Genomic DNA, 22,486 nt, shown 5'->3' on the forward strand with positions numbered 1-22,486 from the left:
GCTGTGGTGCGGGTTGCAGATGCTGGTCAGATTTGGCATTGCTGTGCCTGTGGTATAGGCTGGCAGCTACAGCTCTGATACAACCCCTAGCCTGGGAACTTCCATATGCTGCAAGTGCAGCCCTAAAATGACGAACGAACGAACGAACAAACAAAAGAAAGAAAGAAAGAGAGAAAGAAAAATGGGTGCTTGCCCCCCATTTTGTGCTCAATACTGAAAACACAATTCCTCAACAAAGATTTACTCTCTCTCTCTCTCTCTTTTTTTTTTTTTTTGCCACAGCAATGCAGTATTCGAGCTACATCTGCGCCTTACACCACAGCTCACGGCAGCGCTGGATCCTTAACCCACTGAGTGAGGCCAGGGATCAAATCCCCAACCTCATGGTTCCTAGTCAGATTCATTTCTGCTGCACCATGATGGGAACTCCTATTTACTCTATTCTTATATTTCAAATTTTTCCAGAAAAGAATTTTAAAGTTATATAAATTTGAAGTCATATTTTTGTATTAAAATGTGTAAAAGCAAATTTCCAAGTCAACATAGACAAGTACAGTGTACAGGAATAGTTTTTAGAAAGGTTTTAGTTCAGTGATTTGTATCAGGCAGTGTTCCTCATGATAAGTTTAGGAAAATATGAACGAAAAATTTTAGGAAGGAATTTATAATACTGAAATCTATAAATATTCAAAACATCATCTTACTTTATGGGAGCAAGATAAGGCAACTGAAGATGTTAAAAAACATTGACTTTGGGAGTTCCCTGGTGGTTCAGCAGGTTAAGGATCTGGCATTGTCACTGCTGTGGCACTGGGTCGATCCCTGGCCCCAGAACTTTTGTATGCCTCAGGCACAGCAAAAACAAAACAAAACCAAGAAAAACCCATTGATTTTATTTAATCAGTTCATTCTGGACATAAAGAATGACAGTCACAAGGCATTGTCCTGGGAACAGTAGCTGGGTACTTTTACATGTGATTACCAAAGGAAAGAGATGCTCCTTAGGAAACAGTGGGGTGGATTAATTTTTGAGAATAATGAGAGACTGTGAGCATGATATGATCTTATCAGACTCGATGCTTGCCAGAAGCCTGAAATCAGAAGCACGACCAGGTCCAATCCTAGTGACCTCATTTCCACGTGGGGAAGACATTTCTAATACTTTTATTTAAAGAAATTTTTATTCTTCTACTGGTGAACGTCATAGAAAGGGTATGTAATGAATTTCTTGTTTGAACCTCTGTTGTGTTCATTTGGAAGTTTAGAAAAATCTGTAAAGATCTGCCTCTCGACTTCGTAACTTTATCAGTGCCCCTGGATGGAACATGAGGTCAACTATGTACGTTTCAGGGAGAGGGACAGCCCCAATCACCCCTTTACGGGATTCATTCATCAGCTTAACTTCATTCCAGGCTCTGCCATACTCCCCGCGAACCAGAGAGCAACCGATGCCAATTTTATCAGCCAGAGCCTGTGGGAGAAAACATGAGATCAACCAAGAGTGAGGAGAGGGAGGGGGAAGAGGAAAAATAAGTGTTTGAAAGACCCACCTTGCTTGAAGGTGAAATACACAACTTCTGCAAAAGAAAGTGCTTAGAAAGGCTGGAAAAATGTGAAGTGTTACGATAGGAGCTGGTTAAAATGTGATAAGTTCCCTTGTTCCTCAAGATCCTGTGGACTCAAAAATCTCTGTGTAGGTCCTGCTGTGAAGTGACATTTTTCAGGCAGTTACGCTGCATTGTATCAGCACAAGATTGATAATGTAATTGGAGCAAAGCTGTTCCACGGGCTTTCAGCACTAGTGCATCTATCAATCTTTCCATGCTTCTGGGCTGCTCCTTGGGTGTGATGTGCAGTGGGATTGAATGCAAGTATCAAATTGGTGGGGACTTGTTTCTAGCCCATTTGTTCTGAGTGGTGTAGACAGGTGTTATGGAGCCAGAGGGGCAGAAGTGCGAGCCATTGGTCCCTCTTGGGCTGCATGAGGTTGCTTATGTTCCTTGGAAGTTGTCTTTTCAATTTGTCCTGATTTAAAAGTACCTTTTAAAATAATCTGGAGACTTCTTAGCCACATCATAGTGGATAAGAAAGAGAGCTGGCTGGTTGTGAATTTCGGCTCAGCCACTGACTAGCTGTTGTCTCCTCAAGCAGATGACTCAACCTCTCTGTGCTTCATCTTCATCTGTGAAATGAGGATAACAGCAGTATAACCACCTTCCTCTTCGTGTAAAGATGAACTGAATTCATGCCATGGTTGTTGGCACAGAGTAAGTGCTCGATAGGCGTTTCTAGTACGAGAAGGTGACACTTGTGCTGTTTCGAGCATCCCTATAGTTATAATGTAATTTACTGATTGCTTACTACATAATGACTGCTACCAGGTAGTCTTGGGTGGACCAGGATGATTAAGACATGGTTACCACTTTTAGGGTCTTACACTCTATCTGGCCTGGTCAGTGATCAACTACAACACAATGATATCTGGATGTATGGCATGCTGTAATGTATAATAAGAAACACATATTTGGTCTTTGTCCAGTTCCCAGCACAGAGCTCCTAAAACCCTTGGAATTTCCTAAGTGATGAGAGCAATAAAGGTGTCTTTTGTTATAGGAATGAGGTGACTTTGGGGCCATATCTAAGGATGGGGGCTGGTTTCCAGGAGACCTAACCTTGTGATCAGAGGGCTGGAACTTTCACTCCCACCTTCTGACCCCCTAGGGAGGGGAGGAGGGCTGGAGGTTGAATCAATAGCCAAGGATTTAATTAATCATGTTTATGCAATGAAGCATCCATAAATACCCAAAAGGACAGGATTTGGAGAGCTGCTGGGTTGATGAACAGGCAGACATTTAGGGAGAGCATGGAAACTCTTGTGCCCATTCCCCACACCTCATTCCTATGCGTCCCTCCTACCTGGCTGTTCCTATCTTACAGTCTTTTATAGCAAACCACTAATCTAGTACATGATACATTTCTCTGGGTTTTGTGAGCCACTTCAGAAAATTAATGGAATCCAAGGAGGAGGTTGTTGGAACCTCCAATCTATAGCCTGGTCAGTCATATGCACAGGTGACAACTTGGGCTTGTGCCTGGTGTAAGAAGTGGGCTGAGGAGTTCCCATCATGGCTCAGTGGTTAACGATTCCGATTACGAACGATGAGGTTGTGGGTTTGATCCCCAGCCTCGCTCAGTGGCTTAAGGATCCGACATTGTCATGAGCTGTGGGGTAGGTTGCAGATGCGGCTCAGATTGCGCGTTGCTGTGATTCTGGCATAGGCTGGCAGCTACAGCTCCGATTAGACCCCTAACCTGGGAACCTCCATATGCCGTGGGTGCGACCCTCGAAAAGACAATAAGACAAAAAGACAAAAAGACAAAAAAAAAAAAAAAGGAGTGGGTTGAGGTGGGTGAAGGGAGCAGTCTTTTAAAACTGAGTCCTTAATGACGCTATTTCCAGGTAGATAGTGTCAGAATTGAGTTGAATTGTAGGACACCCAGCTGGTGCCAAAGAATTGCTTGGATGTGTGGAACACACCGCCTTATTCCCTTGAAATTGGTCCTAGAATCATTTTACACTCACAGGGGGGCAGTGACACAAAAATAAACATATATTTTCCAAAATAAAATGTATTGGTCTCTTACTCCATGTCAAGGCACTTTAAATCATCACAAGACCCCTGTGAAATAAAAACTGTTGTAGTGCCCATCCTCTAGAGAGTAAAACTGAGGTCACTGCATTTTCCCAAGTTCACAATAAGCGGTGACCTATTGTGGTACTTCTTGCTCCAGTGACCTTCTGACTGGTCTTCCTGTTTCCAGTCTTGCCCCCATTCTAATTCCTTTCCCAATCTGTTGCCTGAATGGTTTTTCCAATCATGATATTACCATTTTCCCCTTAACTTTCAGTGGCTACTCATAGATTCTAGGATCAAGTGCAAACTCACGTGATGCTTTATCATCTGGCCCTTTAGCCTCATCCAACCCATCCTCTCTTTTCTGCATCCAGACAAACCACACTACATCCCTCAAATGGACCACTGACTCTCATACCTATTGTCTTGAATAAAATGTTTGCATTATTCAGAACACTCTTGTCTTCCTCTTTACCTGCTGAAATCCCTAGGTAGCCTAAAACATGGAAGCCACATATTAATCCCCCACCCCCACCCCACCCCCACTGAGACTTTCCCTGTTGTCACCTGAGAACCCACAGGTCTGGCTTAGGTTCCCCTTCCACGCTGGGACTGTCACTTTAGCATCTCTATATTCCCAGACCCTGGAAGGGGCCCTGCCTATAGTAGGTTTGTGATAAATGTTGAATGAATTTGCTTCCAGTAGTCTGGTGAATACATGTGTGTGTGTGTGCGTGTACACATACATAGCCATGTCGAATATAAGTACATCTAAATGATAGGATTCATATCATCAGCCGATCATTAGCACTTGGCTCACTCCACAATGATAAAGACAAAACATTTTTACCTAATGGGAAATGAGGCAAAAACATCTTAAATACCTTGAAAAGCAAAGCTCGATGGTAGAAGATTCCTTTTTTGATCTGTCCAATTGGTACAACATTGGATTTAAGTTGAAATTTTAGTTCACTTATATGAAGTTCCCAGCTGAAATCATGTAGTTTCTCTTTCGGAATTTTACCGCCCATTTTTTCTGCCACATACCTGTGTCAATTACAATGAAATTGAATCGGTCAAGTTTAATATCTGTCTTTGGATGCTTTGAGTGTAACTGTGTAATTATATGTATAAAAAATATTTTCCCTAAGAGTTTTGCTTTACTTTTAAAAATATACTGGAGTTCCTGTTGTGGCTCGCACTAATGAACCCAATTAGTAGCTATGAAGATGCGGGTTCCATCTGTGGCCTCGCTCAGTGGATTAAGGATATGGTGTTGCCATGAGCTGTGGTTTAGGTCACAGACATGGCTCAGATCTTGCATTGCTGTGGCTGTGGTGTAGGCCAGCAGCTGCAGCTCCCATTCGACCCCTAGCCTGGGAACTTCCATATGTCACAGGTGCAGCCCTAAAAAGACAAAACAAACAAAAATGTACTTACCATAATTGACATTATGCTTACTGTATTCAAATTTTCATATATAAACTGAAATTGTAATAATTTCATTCAGCAGAAAGAAATGAATGCTAATTTCCTAATATTTATAGCAAGATAGAAATAAATATCACACTAAATAGGTATCAACACGGTTTTAATCTTACTCTTGGAAAGTATTTTCAAATGTTCAGTCTGAAACCAAAGGCGTTGTCCTAACACGTGATCCTTTTTTTTTCTTTTTTTATAATGATTTTTATCCTTGCTATTATAGTTGGTTTACAGTGTTCTGTCAATTTTCTACTATACAGCAAAGTGACCCAGTCTCTCACACACGCGCGCGTGCGCGCGCGCACACACACACACACACACACACACACATTCTTTTTCTCACATTATCCTCCATCATGCCATGTGGTCCTTCTTTTAAGGACTTTAAACTCAGAGACAAAGACAAACACATAGGAAATTTTCCCATTAGGTTCACAAATATTTTCAAGTTTTATCATCTTTTAATTTTTTTAATTTCGAGAAAGTCATGGCATTTACATAAAACTGAAGTGACAGGAAAGAGGCAACAAGGAAAAATAAGTAACAGAAGAGGATGTGAGATGAGGGTGTACTTTGCCTGTGGATTTTTCCTAAAATTAGGCTCTCCCTGAAGATGTTGGTAATCACTTTGTCACCTAAGGCTACTAATCTTGGAGTAAAGGCAGAATTGCACATTTTAAAGGAAGAATTTCCCCTTGCTGTGTGTGGGACCAAGTGAAGAAGAACAATGGTGAAAACCAAGAGAAAGGGTTGGGCAGACACCTGCAAAACTGACTGGCAGTGCCAGCCATGTGCCCTGTAGTGGCTGCTAGGATCCAAAGGCCTGGGGGCAAACCTCTGTATTGCCATCTTGCTGTGGGCTCAGGTTACAAAACCAATTATTTGGGAATGATAAAGAGAATTTCTGATAGGAACAAAGCATGAGGAAATTTGACAAATGTTAAAACAAGCTAATTCAGAGTTCTGCTTGAGTCATCACTTCTCAAGGACACCAGGAAAACTTTGGTCGCCAAAAATGCTCTCTTCCAGTCCTGGCTGACAAGAAGTCAGTGATCTGGCGGCTGCGTTTCTTGCAGTTGTCACATCCAGGTTTGATGTTTGCAACTCACTTCTATTTGGAGGAAGTACAAGCGCCTGTGGAGACTGCAGCTGTTGCACAAGCCAGGAGCTCACGACTGGCTGGTGTCAGTCATGAAGGCGATCCTCCATTTTTAGTGATTCCTAATCCCAGACAGCTAGCAGCTCACGCTCTCAGCTTTCTTTGAGTGGAATCAGATTAAATGCTGTAATTTAGGAGGCGACCTCACTGGCTAATACAGAGCGCTAAGCCATCTCCTAGAATACCCACAATCCCACTTTAGAGCAATGTGAAAAGCAAAATATCAGACCTATAAAAATAGGCAGTGGCTATTTGCATTAGGAAATAGCTCGTGAGTCTACAAATAATTTACAATAGGATTCCTTCATTCATAACTTTTTCATGATTGTGCGGAAAGATACTTTCCATGGTTTAGCTGGAGAAAATGACACAGGCATTTTTCTTTAAGCAGTTACCAACTCCTAGCTCTGATTCTTGGCAGAAATATGGAGAATTTTTTTTTTTTCCAATTCATCATTGTGTTTTTGCTTCAGAGTCAGAGGCAGGGCTCTGTAAAGTTCAGTTTTACTGTGGTGTCGTTGTCTGAAAATTGGCTAAAAAATGTAAACCGTTAATGTCAAAAAACATTTTCTAGAAATTAAAAATGTAAATGTATATATAGACAACTTACTTCGCAAGCACCTCAATCTGTTCCTTTATATTGGTAATGGGAAGTATGGATGTGGTCACTTCATACACGTAAACACAGAAGTCGGGATCAGAGGGAGGGTACCATTCTTTATCAGGGCTTCCTTCTCCCATCAGTTTTGGTACTGCTGCTGTAGCCTCTTCCTCCTCTTTCACTTTCTCCTCTTCTTTTTTCCCTCTGCCTTTCCTTAAAGAGTAAACAACAGCAATCAGAGTCACAAAGTGAACAAACACTAACTCTGCCCTGAGTAAATCTGAAGAGCATGGCAAAAACCTAGTACTTTATATCTGCCTCAACAAACATATCACATATAGTTTTCAAATTTTCCATAACAATGGTAGAATTTTATAGGCTCTACATTTTGCAGGAGAAATTAATTTTCAAGAGAATATTGCTACTGCTAATGATTGATATATATTATGAAAACCTTATACTGGTTTTCTGTTCAACTGCTTAGCAAGATATCTGGTATATTGTAGGTATGTAATAGATATTTATTGAATTAGAAAAAATAGTTTGCTTCCTCAGGGAGTCTATGCCAGTCTTACAGCATCTCTTGCTTCACTTGAGACCTCTGCAAGAAGGATCTGGATCACTATATTAAAGAATAATTATCCAAAACAAGAAAAAAGGCAAAAACAAAATAAAGATGGCAGGGAGTTTCTGTGTCATGCAGGGACAAAGACTCATCCAAAGTTTAACTAGGGAAATATAATTAGTTTGGTACTTAGGGAAAAATGGAATGTACTTGATAAAAAATAAAGATACTGTTTAATTAAAAGACACTCTTAATTAAAATTTCTAGATTTAGAGACATTATTAGTTAACATATATATTTTTGTTTAGTAGATATACAAATTATTTCTATTCAATGGAAAATATATTCCAAAAGTTGCAATTTATTGTCCTGTAAGATGTTAGTCATTCTACAGGATTTTTTTTTTTTAAGTGTAACTCAGAAATCTTTTTCTAACATCCCTTAATTAAATTGGATAGAAATACTTATTTTATCAAATGATCTTTGAACCAGTATTAACATCTTACTAATTCTCTCACTATTAATAAGTTGAGCAAAACAATGACATGGGTTCTCATTCAGGTAACAGGGAGTAAGCATGCTTCACTGTCTCTCCTACTGGGCACAGTCATAAACCTGGACAGGGTGCATGCATTAGCTCTTTGAAAATTCTGAAAGGTAATTTGTAGCAGAAAGATCAGAGAAGACGAAATCGAATTACTACTGAACTGATGGTGAGTTTATCTTTTGATCTCCCTCCACTATTCTCCGAGCTGAACTGGCCCCGAAGCTGGAAGTGAGCATCAGCACAGAGGAAGCTCAAGGAGAAACAGGAAAGAGAGAAAGTGGAGGAAAGCCCTGTTTTTTTATTTTTTATTTTTCTTATTTTTTATCCATACTCTTGTGCCCCAGTGCTCAAGGAGCCTGGTGACAATGGTAGCAGTCATGACATTGAGGTCCCTAAGAGTCTAAAACTGCCTTCTACTTGGCCCAGTCCTCCTGCTGTTTGGCTGTGGTTATGGATTCAGTCACAGCAAGAGTGTAGCTAGCAGGGCAGGGTGAATTAAGTTTTTTGGCCAAAAGAGAAGTTCTCAGGAACCAGGAAAGACAAGAGAGGTCTTGGAAGGGGGGATGATGAAGTAAGTAACCCTATGAGATTGTTTATGAATTCCTAGGCTTACTTCTAAGCTGTATGTACATAGGTCTGACCCTAAACAGCACATACACAGATGGAACTACAGTATAGACCACTGCCCATGTCCCAAATTGGACACTAGTTGGCACACATACAGGGCTGATCCAAGTAGCACTCCAAAGCCTTTGAAAATGAGGCGAACAGTGGAATGACAACCCACAGGACACTGGTTTGAATTTGAAATTATGAAAGCAACTGGAACAATTGACTACTAAAACACACACACACACACACGAAGCATTCTTCTTAGAATGTATTTAAGACCCATAAAGAAGAACTGTAGGACTCATAATATAATATTACAATCTAATTACCCAACATATGAAGAACCAGGAAAATCTCAACTCATATGGGAAAAGATAATCAATACACACCAGTGCTGAGATGCCGCAGGTGTAAAATGTTCCAACAAGTAGGGTCAAACATTCTTGAAGTGACTAGGGAGTGAGAGAGTCTGAAAGAAATAGAAGATACAAAGATAGAATTTGGAGCTAAAAAATAGAATAACTAAAACTTACAGAACATAACTCCCTGAAGAGATTCAATAACAGACTGGAGATAACAGAAGGAATAATCTGTGAACTTAAAGATAAATGAATAAAAATTATCTAATATGGACAATACAGAGAACAAAAGATTGAAAAAGCAACTGAGAGAGTCTCAGGGACTTGTGGTACAATGTAAAAGACCTAAGGTGTGATCAAAGACTCAGAAGAAGGAGTTCCCTTCGTGGCTCAATAGTTAATGAAGTCGACTAGTGTCCATGAAAATGCGGGTTCAATCCCCGGCCTTGCTCAGTGGGTTAAAGATCCTGCATTGTTGTGAGCCATGGTGTAGGTCGCAGATGTGGCTCAGATCCCGCATTGCTGTGGCTGTGGGGTAGGGCAGCGGTAACAGCTCTGATTAAACCCCTAGCCTGGGAACCTCCAGGTTGAAAGCAATCAAAGAAGACCTACTGTGTCCCTAGATTTAAAGATACGACATATTAAAGATGAAATTCTCCCCCAAATGATCTCCAGGTTTAATGTAATTCCTATCAAAATCTAAACAAAGTTTCTGTAGAATAAAAAATTTTATTCTGAGATTTATATGGAAAGGCACAGGTCCTTGAACAGCTAAATCCATTTTGACAAAGACAGGAAAACGGGTAGATTCACTTTACTTGTTATCAAGTCTTACTGTGTAGCTTCAGCGATCAACTAGAGTGATATTGGTGGAGGGACAGACACAGAGTGACGTTACAGAACAGAGGCCTCAGACCCACACAGATGTGCTCAAAAGGCACAGAAACAATTCAGTGGAAGAAGTACAGACTTTTCAACAAATGGTGCCAAGAAATTAAACATGAAGGATCCTTGTGGTGATAGAACTGTTGATTATTTTAAATGTAGTCATAGATACATGAAGCTATATGTGTGATAAAAGTGCATAAAAGTTGATACACAGGAGTAAAACTGGGGGAACCTAAATAAATTTGTTGGATTGTATTCATCAATATCTTGGTTCTGATATTGTACTATAATTTTGAAAATGTTATCATTGGAAGAAATTGGATAAATGGTACATAGGATCATTCTGTATTATTTCTTAGAATAGCATGTGAATTTTCATTTATATCATAAAATTTTCAATTAAAAAATCGATTGGCCATGTCTGTGTCATCTGTTATACTGTTCTCTTTATTCATGCCTTGGTTTACCCCTTCATCAATTACAAACTATCTTTGTTACTGTAGCTTTATAGTAAGCCATAAAAATCAGGTGATTCAATGTTATTCTTTTTCAAAATGGTTTTGGCTATTATAGTTTATTTACCTTTTCGTAAAAATTTTAGTATTGGCATTTCTCTATCTACAAAAATTCCTACTGGGATTTTGATAGAATTGTATTAAATCCGTAGATCAACTCAGGGAAAACTGCCGTTTTCACTATGTTGAGTTTTCCAACACGTGAACATGGTGTATCTCTTCACTTTAGTGATTCTTTGATTTCTGTTGTGTTTTATAGTTTTTGATATACAAGTTCTATACATTTTTTTGTTTCATTTTCATTTCCATATTTCATTTTTCAGAACTATTGAAATGTTATTAAAATTTTTGGTTTTCAATTTTTCATTGCTGGTATATAAAAATATGATTGATTTTTCTGTGTTGACCTTATATCCTGACATGTTGCTAAACTCACCTATTAGTTTTAGGAGTTTTTTAGAAAATGGATTCCTTAAGGATTTTCTATTTAGACAATCATGTTGTTTGCAAACAGGAACATCTTTTCTGCCCTCGCTTTCCAATCTGTATATATATTTTCCAGTCTGTATATATTTTTAAATTGCCTAATTGCAATGTCTAGGACTTCCAAAATAATATTGAATGGGAGTAATAAGAATGGCTATCCCTGTTTTGTTCATGATCTTTGCAGGAAGGCATCTAGTCTCTCACCATTAAGTATGATGTAATTCTTTGGATGCCTTTCATCAGGTTGAGGAAGTCCCCTTATCTCCCTGTTTTGCTGATGGCTTTATTTTTTAACATGAACAGATGTTGAATTTTGCCAAATAATTTTTCTGCAATTAATATGATCATGTGCTTTTTCTTCTTTATACTGTTGATATGGTGGATTACATTGATTGATTTTCAAATACTGAATCAGCCTTGCATTCCTGGGATAAACTTCTCTCAGATGAATTATTCTCTTTGATTCGATTAACTATTACTTTAATTGCTAATATTTCAGAAAGAATTTTGCTAATGGTGGATTACAACCTATAATTTTCTTATAATGTCTTTGTCTGGTATTGGCATTAGGATAATGCTAGTATCATAACACATTGGGAAACACTATTTTCTGGAAAAGACTGTTTAGAGTGGTGTTAATTCTTGAAATGTTTGGCAGAATTCACTAATGAAACCATCTGGGTCAAGAGATTTCTTTTTTGGAAGGAGTTTATGAAATCTACTTCTTTGATAATTACAGGATTTTTTGGGTCATATATTTCATCTTTGATGAGTTTTGAGAGTTCACAATTTTGGCTGAATTGGGCCATTTTGTCTAAGTTGCTAAATTTAAGGTTTTCATAGTATTATCCTTTAATTTGTGTAGGGTTTATAATGTCAGTTCCCTCTTTCAATTCTGATATTGACAATTTATGTCTTTTCTCTTTTACTCTTTGTCAGTCTTGCTAGAAGTTTATCAATATTATTGACATTTTTAAAGAAATGGCTTTTGATTTCATTGACTTTCTTTGATGTTTTCCTGTTTTAAATTTCATTGATTTCTGCTCCTTATTTTATTCCTTCTAATTATATTGGGTATATTTTGCTCTTCTTTTTCTAGATTCTTGAAATAAGAGTTTAGATGACTGATTTAAGACATCTTTACCTAGTGAAATAAATTTACCTCTCAATGCTGCCTTGGCTGTATCTCACAAATTTTGAATTTATATTTTCATTTAGTTCTTTTTATGTTTAAATTCCTTTGAGACTTCCTCTTGTCCCAGCGATTATTTAGAAGTATATCATTCATTTTTTACATGTTTAAAGATTTTCTTGTCTGTCATTAATTTCTAGTTTGATTCTGTCATGATGAGAAAACATATTGTGTGATTTTAATTATTTTAAATTTTCTGAGCCTTGTTTTATGACCCAGGGTATTGTGACTATTCCAAATGCAGTTGAGAAAATATGCATTCTGTTGTTGGTGATGGAATGTTCCATGGTATGTTGTTCAAATCTTTTATCTTTGCTGATTTTAGGTCAAGCTGTTCTGTCACTTGCTCAGAGGGACATGTTGAAGTCCTCAGCTATACTTTTGGATTTATCTAGTCCTCCTTTCTGCTCTATCAGTTTTTGCCTTATGTATTTTGAAGCTCTGTGGTTTGGTGCCTATGCATTAGACCATTATGCTTCTTCATGGATTGATCGATTTTATCATATGTAATAGCCTTGTCTCTAAAATTTTTCTTTGCTTGGAAGTCTACTTTATTACATATTTTAAAAGCCATTCCTGCTTTTTAAAAAATAAGTATTTCCATGGTATATTTTCCCATCCTTTCACTTTCAACTCACCTATAACAACAAATTTGAAGTGAGTTTTTAAAGCAGCAAATAATTGAATCATAACATTTTATTTCACTCCAATGATTTTTGGCTTTCGATTGGTTCTTTTTCTTCTTTTTTTTCTTTTGTTGCCTTCCTGTGGGTTACTGAAACATTTTTTAGTTATCCATCTTGATTTATGTATACTGTTTCTGAGTGTAGCTCTTTGTATTCATTTGTAGGTATTTTATAGGTTACTATGGGTATTAAAAATACATACATGGCTTATTACAGTCTGCTGCTATCCACATTTTACCACTTTTACCTTCTCCACTTTTAAATATCATTGTCTTGGGTATCAGATGTTGTTATGATACTTGTTTCAGGAGTTCTTGTCATGGCTCAGAGGTTAACAAACCCGACTATCATGCATGAGGATGCAGGTTCGATCCCTGGCCTCACTCATTGGGTTAAGGATCTGGTGTTGCCATGAGCTGTGGTATAGGTCGCAGATGCAGCTCGGATCCCATGTTGCTATGGCTTAGGCCAGCAGCTACAGCTCTGATTGGACCCCTAGCCTGGGAACCTCCATGTACCTCAGGTGCGGCCCTAACAAGACAAAAAAGATTGTTTCAATTATCAAATATGCATAAAATTCACAAGCAGATAGTCTATTGTATATACCTATATTTCAGCTCTTCTTGTTACTTACTTTCTTTCTGATCCTTCCAAATTCTTTCTACATTTTCTTTTCATTAGAAGAACTTCCTTTACCTAGCCAACCTGTAAGGGTAGGCCAGCTAGTAACAAACTTTTCTTTGTCTGTCTTTATTTCCCCCTCTTTATTGCTGAAAGATAGTTTCACCAGCTAGAGAATACATCATTGGTTCTTTTTAAAATTTTATTGGCGTATAGTTGACTTATAATGTTGTGTTAGTTTCAGGTGTACAGCAAAGTGAATCAGTTATATGTATACACATGTCTATTCCTTTTCAGATTCTTTTCCCATACGGGTCACTACAGAGTTTGAGTGATGTCCCTGTGCTGTACAGTATGTTCTTGTTACTCATCCATTTCATGCATAGTAGTGTGTACATGTCAATCCCAGCCTCCCATTTTATCCCTCCCCCCAACATTTCCCCTTTGGAATCATAAGTTTGGTCTTAAAGTCTTTGAGTCTGTTTCTGTTTTGTGAATAAGTTCTTTTGTATAATTTTTTTAAATTAGATTCCACATATTGGTGATCTCATAAAACACATGGTTGATTCTTTTAGCTCTTGAAACATATTGTGCCATTTCCTTCTGGCTTGAGAGAAATGTACTGTCATTCAAATTGGTATGTCCCTATAGGTAATTGGAATCTGCACCTTTATGAAGTCTGGATCCCATGACTCAGGTGCACGTCCTTGGGTGGAGCTAACTCACATGAGAAAATTGCATCTTATGCTATGCTCATGGAGAGACGAGGACGAGGAGACCTGTGGGTGACTTCTTTCAGCCTTTGCATATGTCTATATTTTTCCCGGTGATCTTGTATTTTATCTTTTGCTATAATAAATCTTAGTCATAAATATATATAAGCCTCAAAATTGAACCAGGCCAGTGTAGGCAGGGAAATCTCCTAAACTATATAATCAAAAGTATAGAGCATTCTGTTCCACTAGAAGTAAATTAGGGATGGGAATTATCTTTAAGTGTTAATTAAAACATGGGGCGGGAAGGGGATAAACTAAAGTCCATTTGAGTTTTCTCTTTAATTAAGAGGGAAAAAGTACAAAAATAATCCTTTCAGCTGCCATTGGAGAATGACACAAAACTATATAATCATAGCAAATACTAAAAAGTTTTATATTTTCTAATTCAATATTCCATTTACTACAGCTAAGTAGAGTCTACTCATGCGTTAATTGCACTAGCCATATATTGTGATAAAATCTGTAAGCAAAAAATAGTATTTTTCAGCTATACGATCTTAACCGCTTCCCTTTTTTGTAAGATAAGCAAGCTGAACATCTTAACATACATAGTAAGATTTTAGTAAATTAAGAACCAGTAGTGGGAAGGTCAGTTAGAATGGCGCAAAGTATAAATAAGTTTACCTGTTTCCTAAGATTACAGGGTAGCTTTATAAGATTAGAGAGCTGGACTCTGTGATTACTCAGAGTCACCTATAAAACAAAACAGGCATTTTTCTCACTGAGTGTGCTGCCTGGAGTAGGAAGAATCATTTGGCACGTAGACAGTAATATCCAGGACACGGGGCTAAGTGCATCTGGGAGGGGAATCTGACTGAGTGATTAAAGAAGAGATAATTTACGGGAACTCCTGAACTTTAGTTTTCTGCTGCTATAAATAGAAATCTTTCACTTGGACTTCTTTTCCATGAAGACTGCCAAGTGGTCGTAGTAAGGGCTTCTGTACTTTCATTTCTGAATAAATATGGAAACAAGAGCTTGGAAATTATAAAATTAGCTCCTATAATGTTACTCATCAGAAAGAGTATCAATTTATGATGAAAGTTATTAGAACTTTTACCTTTCTTGCAGAGGCCTTAGCAAAACTATCTCAGAGACTTGCTGTGGGAACCTAAAAGAGTAAGGATATTTTTATACGTTCACAGGTAGATGAGCAGGTAGATAGAGAGGAAGATAATTGTCTGGCTCAAAATCATGTACTGACATTACCAAAGTTTAATCACTTGCTCCCTTTGATACCACCAAAGTTTAAACACTTGCTCCCTTTGATACCACCAACTGTTTGAATATATATTACAGAGCAAGGTTGGTGGAAGGAATGCAAGTCATGAATCCAGCCCACTTGCGGTTTCAATTTAGGTGGGAAGATTTCGGCATGTGAAAAATAATCACAATACCAGGTAGCATTCAATAAATTCCACAAGGAATAAAAATTAGAAACTCAAGCAGTTCAATGTTAAAAGAAACCTATTCCACTTGGGTATCCTATTCTACCCAGTCTCTTTCAAAAGAGTAAGAAAGGAGTATTACACAAGGTAGAGACAGGATTTATTTGGGGCTTAAGAAGATACATTGTGTATGTGTGTGTGTGGTTTATTTTGTTGGTTGTCTGTATCCCCACTAGGATGTAAGTTCTGTCAAGGCAGAGGTATTTGTTCACAGCACTTCCTCCAATACTGGAAAAATTCCTGACATCTAGTAAGTGCTCAGTAAGTATTTACTGAATGAATAAATCAGTTCAGGAAAAGAAGGTCAGAAGGTATTTAATTGTCACCAAGAGACAATACATTTTTGGAACACTTTTGAAGTTGGTTAAAATTTGGAGGAGGGGTAAAAAACAGCTAAGGTATAGATAAAAGAGGGTTTGAGGGAAAGTATTTTATTTTAAAAATTTTTAATTAAAAAATTTTATTGAGGTATAATCTATATGTAACATTATATTGGTTTCAGGTGATCAGCATAATGATTTGATATTTGTATACATCGAGAAATGATCAATAGAGTAAGTCTAGCTACTAATCCATCACTACACAAAGTTAAATTTTAGGATTCACTCTCTTGGCAACATTCAAGTATGCTCTACGATATTGACTGGAGTCACCATACTGTATATTACATCCCCGTGACTTGTTTATTTTATAACTGAAAGTTGGTACCTCTTGACCCCTCCACCTACTCCCCCTGCTTCTCTCTGGGAACCACCATTCTGTTCTCTTTATCTGTGATTTTTTTTTTTTTTGCTTGTTTATTTGTTTTGTTTTTTAGACTCCACATATAAGTGAAGTTGTATAATATTTGTCTTTCTCATCTGCCATTTTGCTTAGCATAATTCCTTTGGGATCCATCCATGTTGTCTCAAATGGCAATATTTCATTCTTTTTTCATGGTTGGTAGTATTCTACCATATACATATACCATACTTTTCCTTCTTCCCCTCCTCCTTCTCCTTCTTCTCTCCGTTCACCCATTGATGGACTCAGGTTGTTTCCATACCTTGGCTTTTTTAAATAATGCTGCAGTGAACATGGGAGTTTATAAATCTTTTCAAATTAGTGTTTTTTTCTTTCTTTGCATAAATACCTAGAAGTGGAATTGCCGGATCATTTTGATTTTTAATTTTTTGAGGAAACTCCATACTGTTTTCCATAGTGCCTGCACCAATTTACATTCCTATCAATAGTGTACAGGGGGTTCCTTTTTTTTTACTTCCTGGCCAACACCAGTTATCTCCTGTCTTCCTGATGGCCAGTCTACCAGGTGTGAGGTGATACCTCATTGTGGTTTTGATTTGCATTTCCCTGATGATTAGTGATATTTAGCATCTTTTCATGTTCATGTTGGCCTTCTGTATGTCTTTTTTTTTGAAAAAAATTTTTATTCAGATCCTCTGACATTTAAAAACCAGATTGCTTTTTTTTTTTTTTTTGCTACTGAGTTTTATGAATTCTTTTTACATTTTGGATATTAACCTTCTATTGGATATATGATTTGCAAATATTTTCTCACATTAAGAGGTTGTCTTTTAACTTTGTTGATGGTTTCCTTTCCAGATGCTTTTTAGTTTGCTATAGTCCCAGTTGTTTATTTTCGCTTTTGCTGCTTTTGCTTTTGGAGTCAGATTCAAAAATTTATTACCAAGACCAAAGTCAATAGCTTATCGCCTAAGTTTTCTTCTAGGTGTTTTACGGCTTCAGATCTTACATTTTGAGTTAACTTTTGTTTATAGTATAAAATAGTGGTCTAGCCTCATTTTTATGCATGTGGCTGTCCAGTTTTCTGAGGGAAATTATTTTAAAAACAAAAATGTTTTAGGAAGTCGTTGTGAGGCGATCAAGATGATTTAAATAGCAGGAATTTTAAAGTATACGTTGTAAAGATCTGAAAGTCTCCAAAGGTGAGCTGACTAGAAGGATATGAAATAGGATACAGAAAACAATAAACTTTTAAGTGTGTGTGATTAAACTCATGTGTAATCAACTTACATATTTATGAAAACTAGACTGAGTGTAAAATATAGTATAGATAGAACTTATAATTCATTTCATGAACGGGGATAGTAAATGTTGGTTGGAAGTAGGATGGTCTTTACAAGGAGAAGCTTTAGAGGGCCTAAGACGTGCTGGTTGCAGGGAAGCCTAGGGCAGTATCAGGAAGGTGCCTGGATCAACACAAAATAAATCTCTCCTACGAGTGTTGTGCCATAAGAGTGTGCCACTAAAACCTTCAAAACCAGAAATAAAATGGTGTCTGGTCACCTAATGAGTGCCTCCTGCTTAAAGGTTTGAGTTTACATGGTAAACGGTAATCATATGCATCAGGAAAAAGACAGAAATCCACGCTTTCACTTTCCTTGACTGTATTAGGGCACCTCTCATCTCTTCTTTCCTCCTTTTCAAAAATTCAGCCACTTTGTGGTTCGAGATGTCTCATCATTCTTTGTCAGTATCACTTGGTATCTTTTTGTCAACATTAAACATTCTCCATGACGTTATCAGATAAGTAGAGCTTTACACTCTATGTCTAGGGGTCCACAGTTTTAACAGTCACAAGAGGAGGAATGTTGACCAAAAAATAAACAACGGAACAATAGAATTCTGACCAGTCTGTCTTCCAGTGGCCAAGAAGAGGAAAGAGCCGATCACGTCAATAAGCCAAACAGTGGTTTAGGAACTTTACGTATATCATCTCACTTACTCTGACAGCAGATTTATGAGGTAGGAACCATCATTGCCAGTTGACAATATGATATGAAAACCAAGGGCCGGTTTTATCGGAATCCCAAAATCTGTGTGTTTTCCTTTACAAGCCAACAGTGCTCTTAATTGTTGGGAGCACATGAAGGGTTTATCTTCAAAAGGGGAGTGAGATGCAAGAATATGCAGAGACAAGGAGCAGAAGGTGTGAAGAAGAAATAATTATCCTCATTTTTAATAATTATTTTCCCGGGACATACTGTAAGGGAGTCAAACATCTATTCCTTTCAATAACCAGCATTCAATATTTGAAATAATTTGTGACTATTTATACAGTAAATATTCCTCTACTGCTCTTGATGTGCCTGATGTTATTCTAGGTTCAATGAAAAAGGCCTGATCCCTTACTAAGAAGGACAAATAAACAAATCAGCATTAATCAGTTTGGGTTATATATTAGTCATAGATCAAATTCACAAAGTATTGGTCCCAAAGGGAAGATTTTGCCTGGGGTAATCAGGGAAGGCCTCACAAAAGCAAAAATGTAAAGAGAATGCAGACTAGGCATTGCCATGTATGCAAGTCAGGAAGCTGTTATTACACACTATGCCGTGGTTGGAGTCTGGACTTCATCTGGAAGATAACAGTCACTATTTTAGGCAGAATAATATGATCAGACTTTCACTGCAAAAATAGAACACCGAGGGGTAGGATGGAGGATGGGTGGACTATACAAAAGGCAGGAGGATCTTACAATAAGGAGGTCAGTGTGGCTGAGATATACTAGATATAACTAGGGAAGTGAGGTGGGAATGAAAAGGAAGAATGATTTAAGAGATAAGTAAGACAGAGTGGACAGGAGTAAGAGATTCATTCAGCTTTGGGAATAAGGGAGAAGGACCTGAAGATGCCTCCTATACTTGGGCAGTGGTCTGGAAGATGGGAACACTCACCAGCATAGGGAATAGAAGAGGAGGGGGCGGCGTGGGAATCGGGGAGAACAATGAGTTCAGTTTGGAGCACACCAAACTTGAGGTGTTTACAGGATAATGGGATAGAGAAGACCAACAGGCAAGTAGACACACAAGTCTGGACTGAGAGGGGTATAAGCTGGCATATACATGTGAGTGACAGCTAAAACTGTAGAGAGTGAGTAAAGGAGTAGATGAGGAATCCGGGAAAATACCAGTATTTAAGGTATTTCTAGAGGATGGGGAGACAGCAACAAGGGCCAGAAAAGAAGGAACTTACAGAACAAAGTGACTTGGATCAAATGAGATGAATACGTGAATGCTTCAAAATGTCACAGAAAAATATTAATACCAAATGTTTACTGAGGTACAATAAAGAGCACAGCTGTTGGAAGATTGGCATTTTGATATTCACAAATACACAAAATAACTTTCAACCCAGAAGGTTGAAAGTTTCTCTCCCAAAAGTTTGGGATCAAGAGCCAAACTGAATTGTAAGAAAAGTAAAATGATGGAAAAGAGCTGAGGATGGCAGAACTACCAAAGGCGACAGCTGATGTGGCATCAGGGACACTGGAGGGAAAGGCACACTTGGACTGATAGGTGATACGGACCACAGGGCTGCGTTGGTCCCTCAGCAGTCACAGGGCCCACTCTTCCTCTATCAGTGGATCAGGAGGCAGATTCTCCCCAGGACCACAGCTGGGTGGACCAAGGGGAGACACATGCCTTAAGAGTCGGCCCAGGTCCTGCCAAGAATGTGAAGATTAGATGGTCTCCCTCACGAATATGCACAAGAGAGGGAGATTATACTTGGTCGTTGCTGGGCTTTAGGATTGAAAGATTGCCTTAGAATTGGGGCCACATTCGGTCCCATGGCAAATCAGAGCCACATTTAAGCTACAGTTATGGGTGAGGTGGTAATCAGAAGAAAGTCAAGGAAGATAACATAGCAATTGTAAACAGATACCTTGCAGGTGGAGAGAGAAAAAGAGAGACAGGGAGAGAGATGGACAGACCTTAGGGTTATTGCCTTTATTCCCAGCGCCTGCCGTGTGCTAGATTCTTGAGATCCCTCGCATCCCTGAAAGGCTGGAGTGGGTTTGGGCTCCTTACAACTCTTTCATACAACAGTACTAACATTTGTTGAGTATTTACTTTAGGCCAGGCACTGATCTAAGCCCCTTACATTTATTAACTTATTTAATCTTCTCAATATCTGATGAACAGACTATTGTTTTTTGTTTTTTTTTGTTTTTTTTTTCTTTTTCTTTTTTTTCCATTCTACTGATGAAGGAATTTAGGCAAAGAGAAGATAATTTATTTGCTCAAGGGATACAGTTTATAAGAGTGGGCCTTGTTGAAAATAACCTTTTCCTGCAAAAGTTCAGATTTCTGTTTTCTTGAATAAACACAAATGCCTTATATATGCCAACCAAGCATGGTGCTAAATACGGGGGATGAAAAGAGAAATGACTCGAGTCAGGCAATGAGTTCTTGTCTTCAAGGTGCTCTCAGTCCAGTGGGGGAGAAGCAGAAGCCAAGTGAGGAGAGGAAGGGAAGAGGTGGGGAGCAGGGCGGGGGGCGGGGGGAGGCAGAAAGTTTGAGGGCTGGAACAGCGGGAGCGGATCAGAAGCAGAGATCAGAATAGTGAGCAAGAGAGACTGCAATAGAAAAAAAAAGTCAGAAATGGAAAACACACAGCTCTGAGGTCCTCAGGAGACCTTAGGGGCCCGTCTGGGTTTAGAAAGTGGATGCTCAATTATATATGTGTGAGCCGAGCAGCCTCCAGGACCCCAGTGGACCTCATGGGCTCATGTCAACAGTGATTAAAGAGACATGGAGTGGGCAGGAGGTCCAAGGGGCTTTTTGAAGAATCCAGGACAGTGCTCACAAGAGAAAGAATATGTTTAAAATATGTAAACACATGGACCATATTTTAAAATATGCCAGGCCTGAAAAGGGTGAACTGCATTATGATGGTTCCAACTAAGTCAAGAACGTGGTCCTGTTTCCTTTTCCTCCTCATTGCTTCCTGAAGGGTCAGAGGTTTCCATGGGAAGGTGGGGAGGAGGCCTTAAGGCATGAGGCATCAGGGAGGGAAGGCTTATACTCCTGTGCAGGGCTCACACCTGCAAAGGCAGCCACTAGGGGAGCAGAGAAAGGTTCATTTTAACTTGATTCCTACATGCTGCTGGACTCTCAACTGACTGGAGACTGCTGTTCCCATTGTCATTTCTGAATTAGAGTGTCTCTAGCCTTTAATTAGTAGAGTGCCAGGGTTGGGGGGGGGGCGTGGGAGGAGAAATTCCCTCTGGGTAAGTTTTAAAGAGACTGCAAGAGACACAGAGTTGACACTTCACAAGTCCCGATTAGTTCTACATCTGACTCGGTTAGCAGAGCTTTCTAGTTAAAAGCCAGCCCCTCCCGCTCACCAGCGCTGTGGGTAATTAAAACTTGACGGCATTACAATTAGGATAAGAATACAGTAATGCATTCTCTACCTTGATCCTTTCTCTTTAGCGGCGCTTTTGCTAAGAGCAGTGTTTCGTCCCGAGGTAGGTTCTGATTTCTCTTCGGTGGGAGATCCAAGTCCAGCACTAAAATGATAACTGTTTTCTCTTGTCATTTGAAAAGAAACCACAACCAATTTCAATCATATGGAAAATAACAATACACTACATTTGCAATGCATTTTACAATCTATAAGGCATTTTCATTTCCAGTATATATATTTTGACTCCATTAATGGAGAAGCAGCAAGGTACCAGGCATCATTCCACCTGCTGAAAAGAAAACGAAGCCTGGTCATGGACACTGAGTCTGGGGCTCAAGATCTCACTCTAGGTTCACAGGAGGCAGAACGTCAAACCAGGTTTCCTGGCTTTCATCCTGAAATGATGTGACCGTGAGAAAAATAAAAATTAAGTTGCCAAAACACCTAAAATCTGAATTTTTTTTCATTCCCAAATTAAGGGAGATAATTACCTGAGTGTAGATAAAACATGATTTTCTTACTTGGTCTTTTCTTTACTTGCTCTTCTTAAAGAAGATGAAGAAGAAAGACTCCGTCCATAACCAACGTCTGATGACTTATCTTCTGTAGATGGAGGTGGAGAACTAAAATTTTACATATTTGAAATTATACACAAGTTAAAGTAATTTGTCACTATTGACTCTGTCCTACAAAATAGA

The 22,486-nt window shown here is 38.5% G+C and overlaps 1 protein-coding gene across 3 annotated transcripts in view; it reads right to left on the reverse strand.

Annotated features, from left to right (window-relative positions):
• Positions 1-872: 872 nt before the first annotated feature.
• The window catches only part of ARMC3 (armadillo repeat containing 3), an 89,262-nt gene continuing 67,648 nt past the window's right edge, over positions 873-22,486 (reverse strand). Inside the window, exons 15-19 of one of the 3 annotated variants that reach the window (XM_013980262.3) lie at positions 22,310-22,411; positions 21,796-21,903; positions 6,890-7,093; positions 4,520-4,682; positions 873-1,471 (exon numbers count right to left, since the gene is read on the reverse strand). In XM_013980262.3, the coding sequence (XP_013835716.2) occupies positions 1,262-1,471; positions 4,520-4,682; positions 6,890-7,093; positions 21,796-21,903; positions 22,310-22,411 (787 nt within the window). In that variant the 3' untranslated portion in view covers positions 873-1,261. Of the gene's footprint in view, positions 1,472-4,519; positions 4,683-6,889; positions 7,094-21,795; positions 21,913-22,309; positions 22,412-22,486 lie in introns of all 3 variants that reach the window. The other 2 variants (XM_005668154.3, XM_013980261.3) reach the window with 2 other exon arrangements.

The sequence above is a fragment of the Sus scrofa genome, chromosome 10 (genome assembly GCF_054392235.1).
Source record: "Sus scrofa isolate SSC_HxYL_T2T_F1_AM1 chromosome 10, Sscrofa_HxYL_maternal_Yorkshire_Landrace_v2.0, whole genome shotgun sequence".
Taxonomy (NCBI): domain Eukaryota; kingdom Metazoa; phylum Chordata; class Mammalia; order Artiodactyla; family Suidae; genus Sus; species Sus scrofa.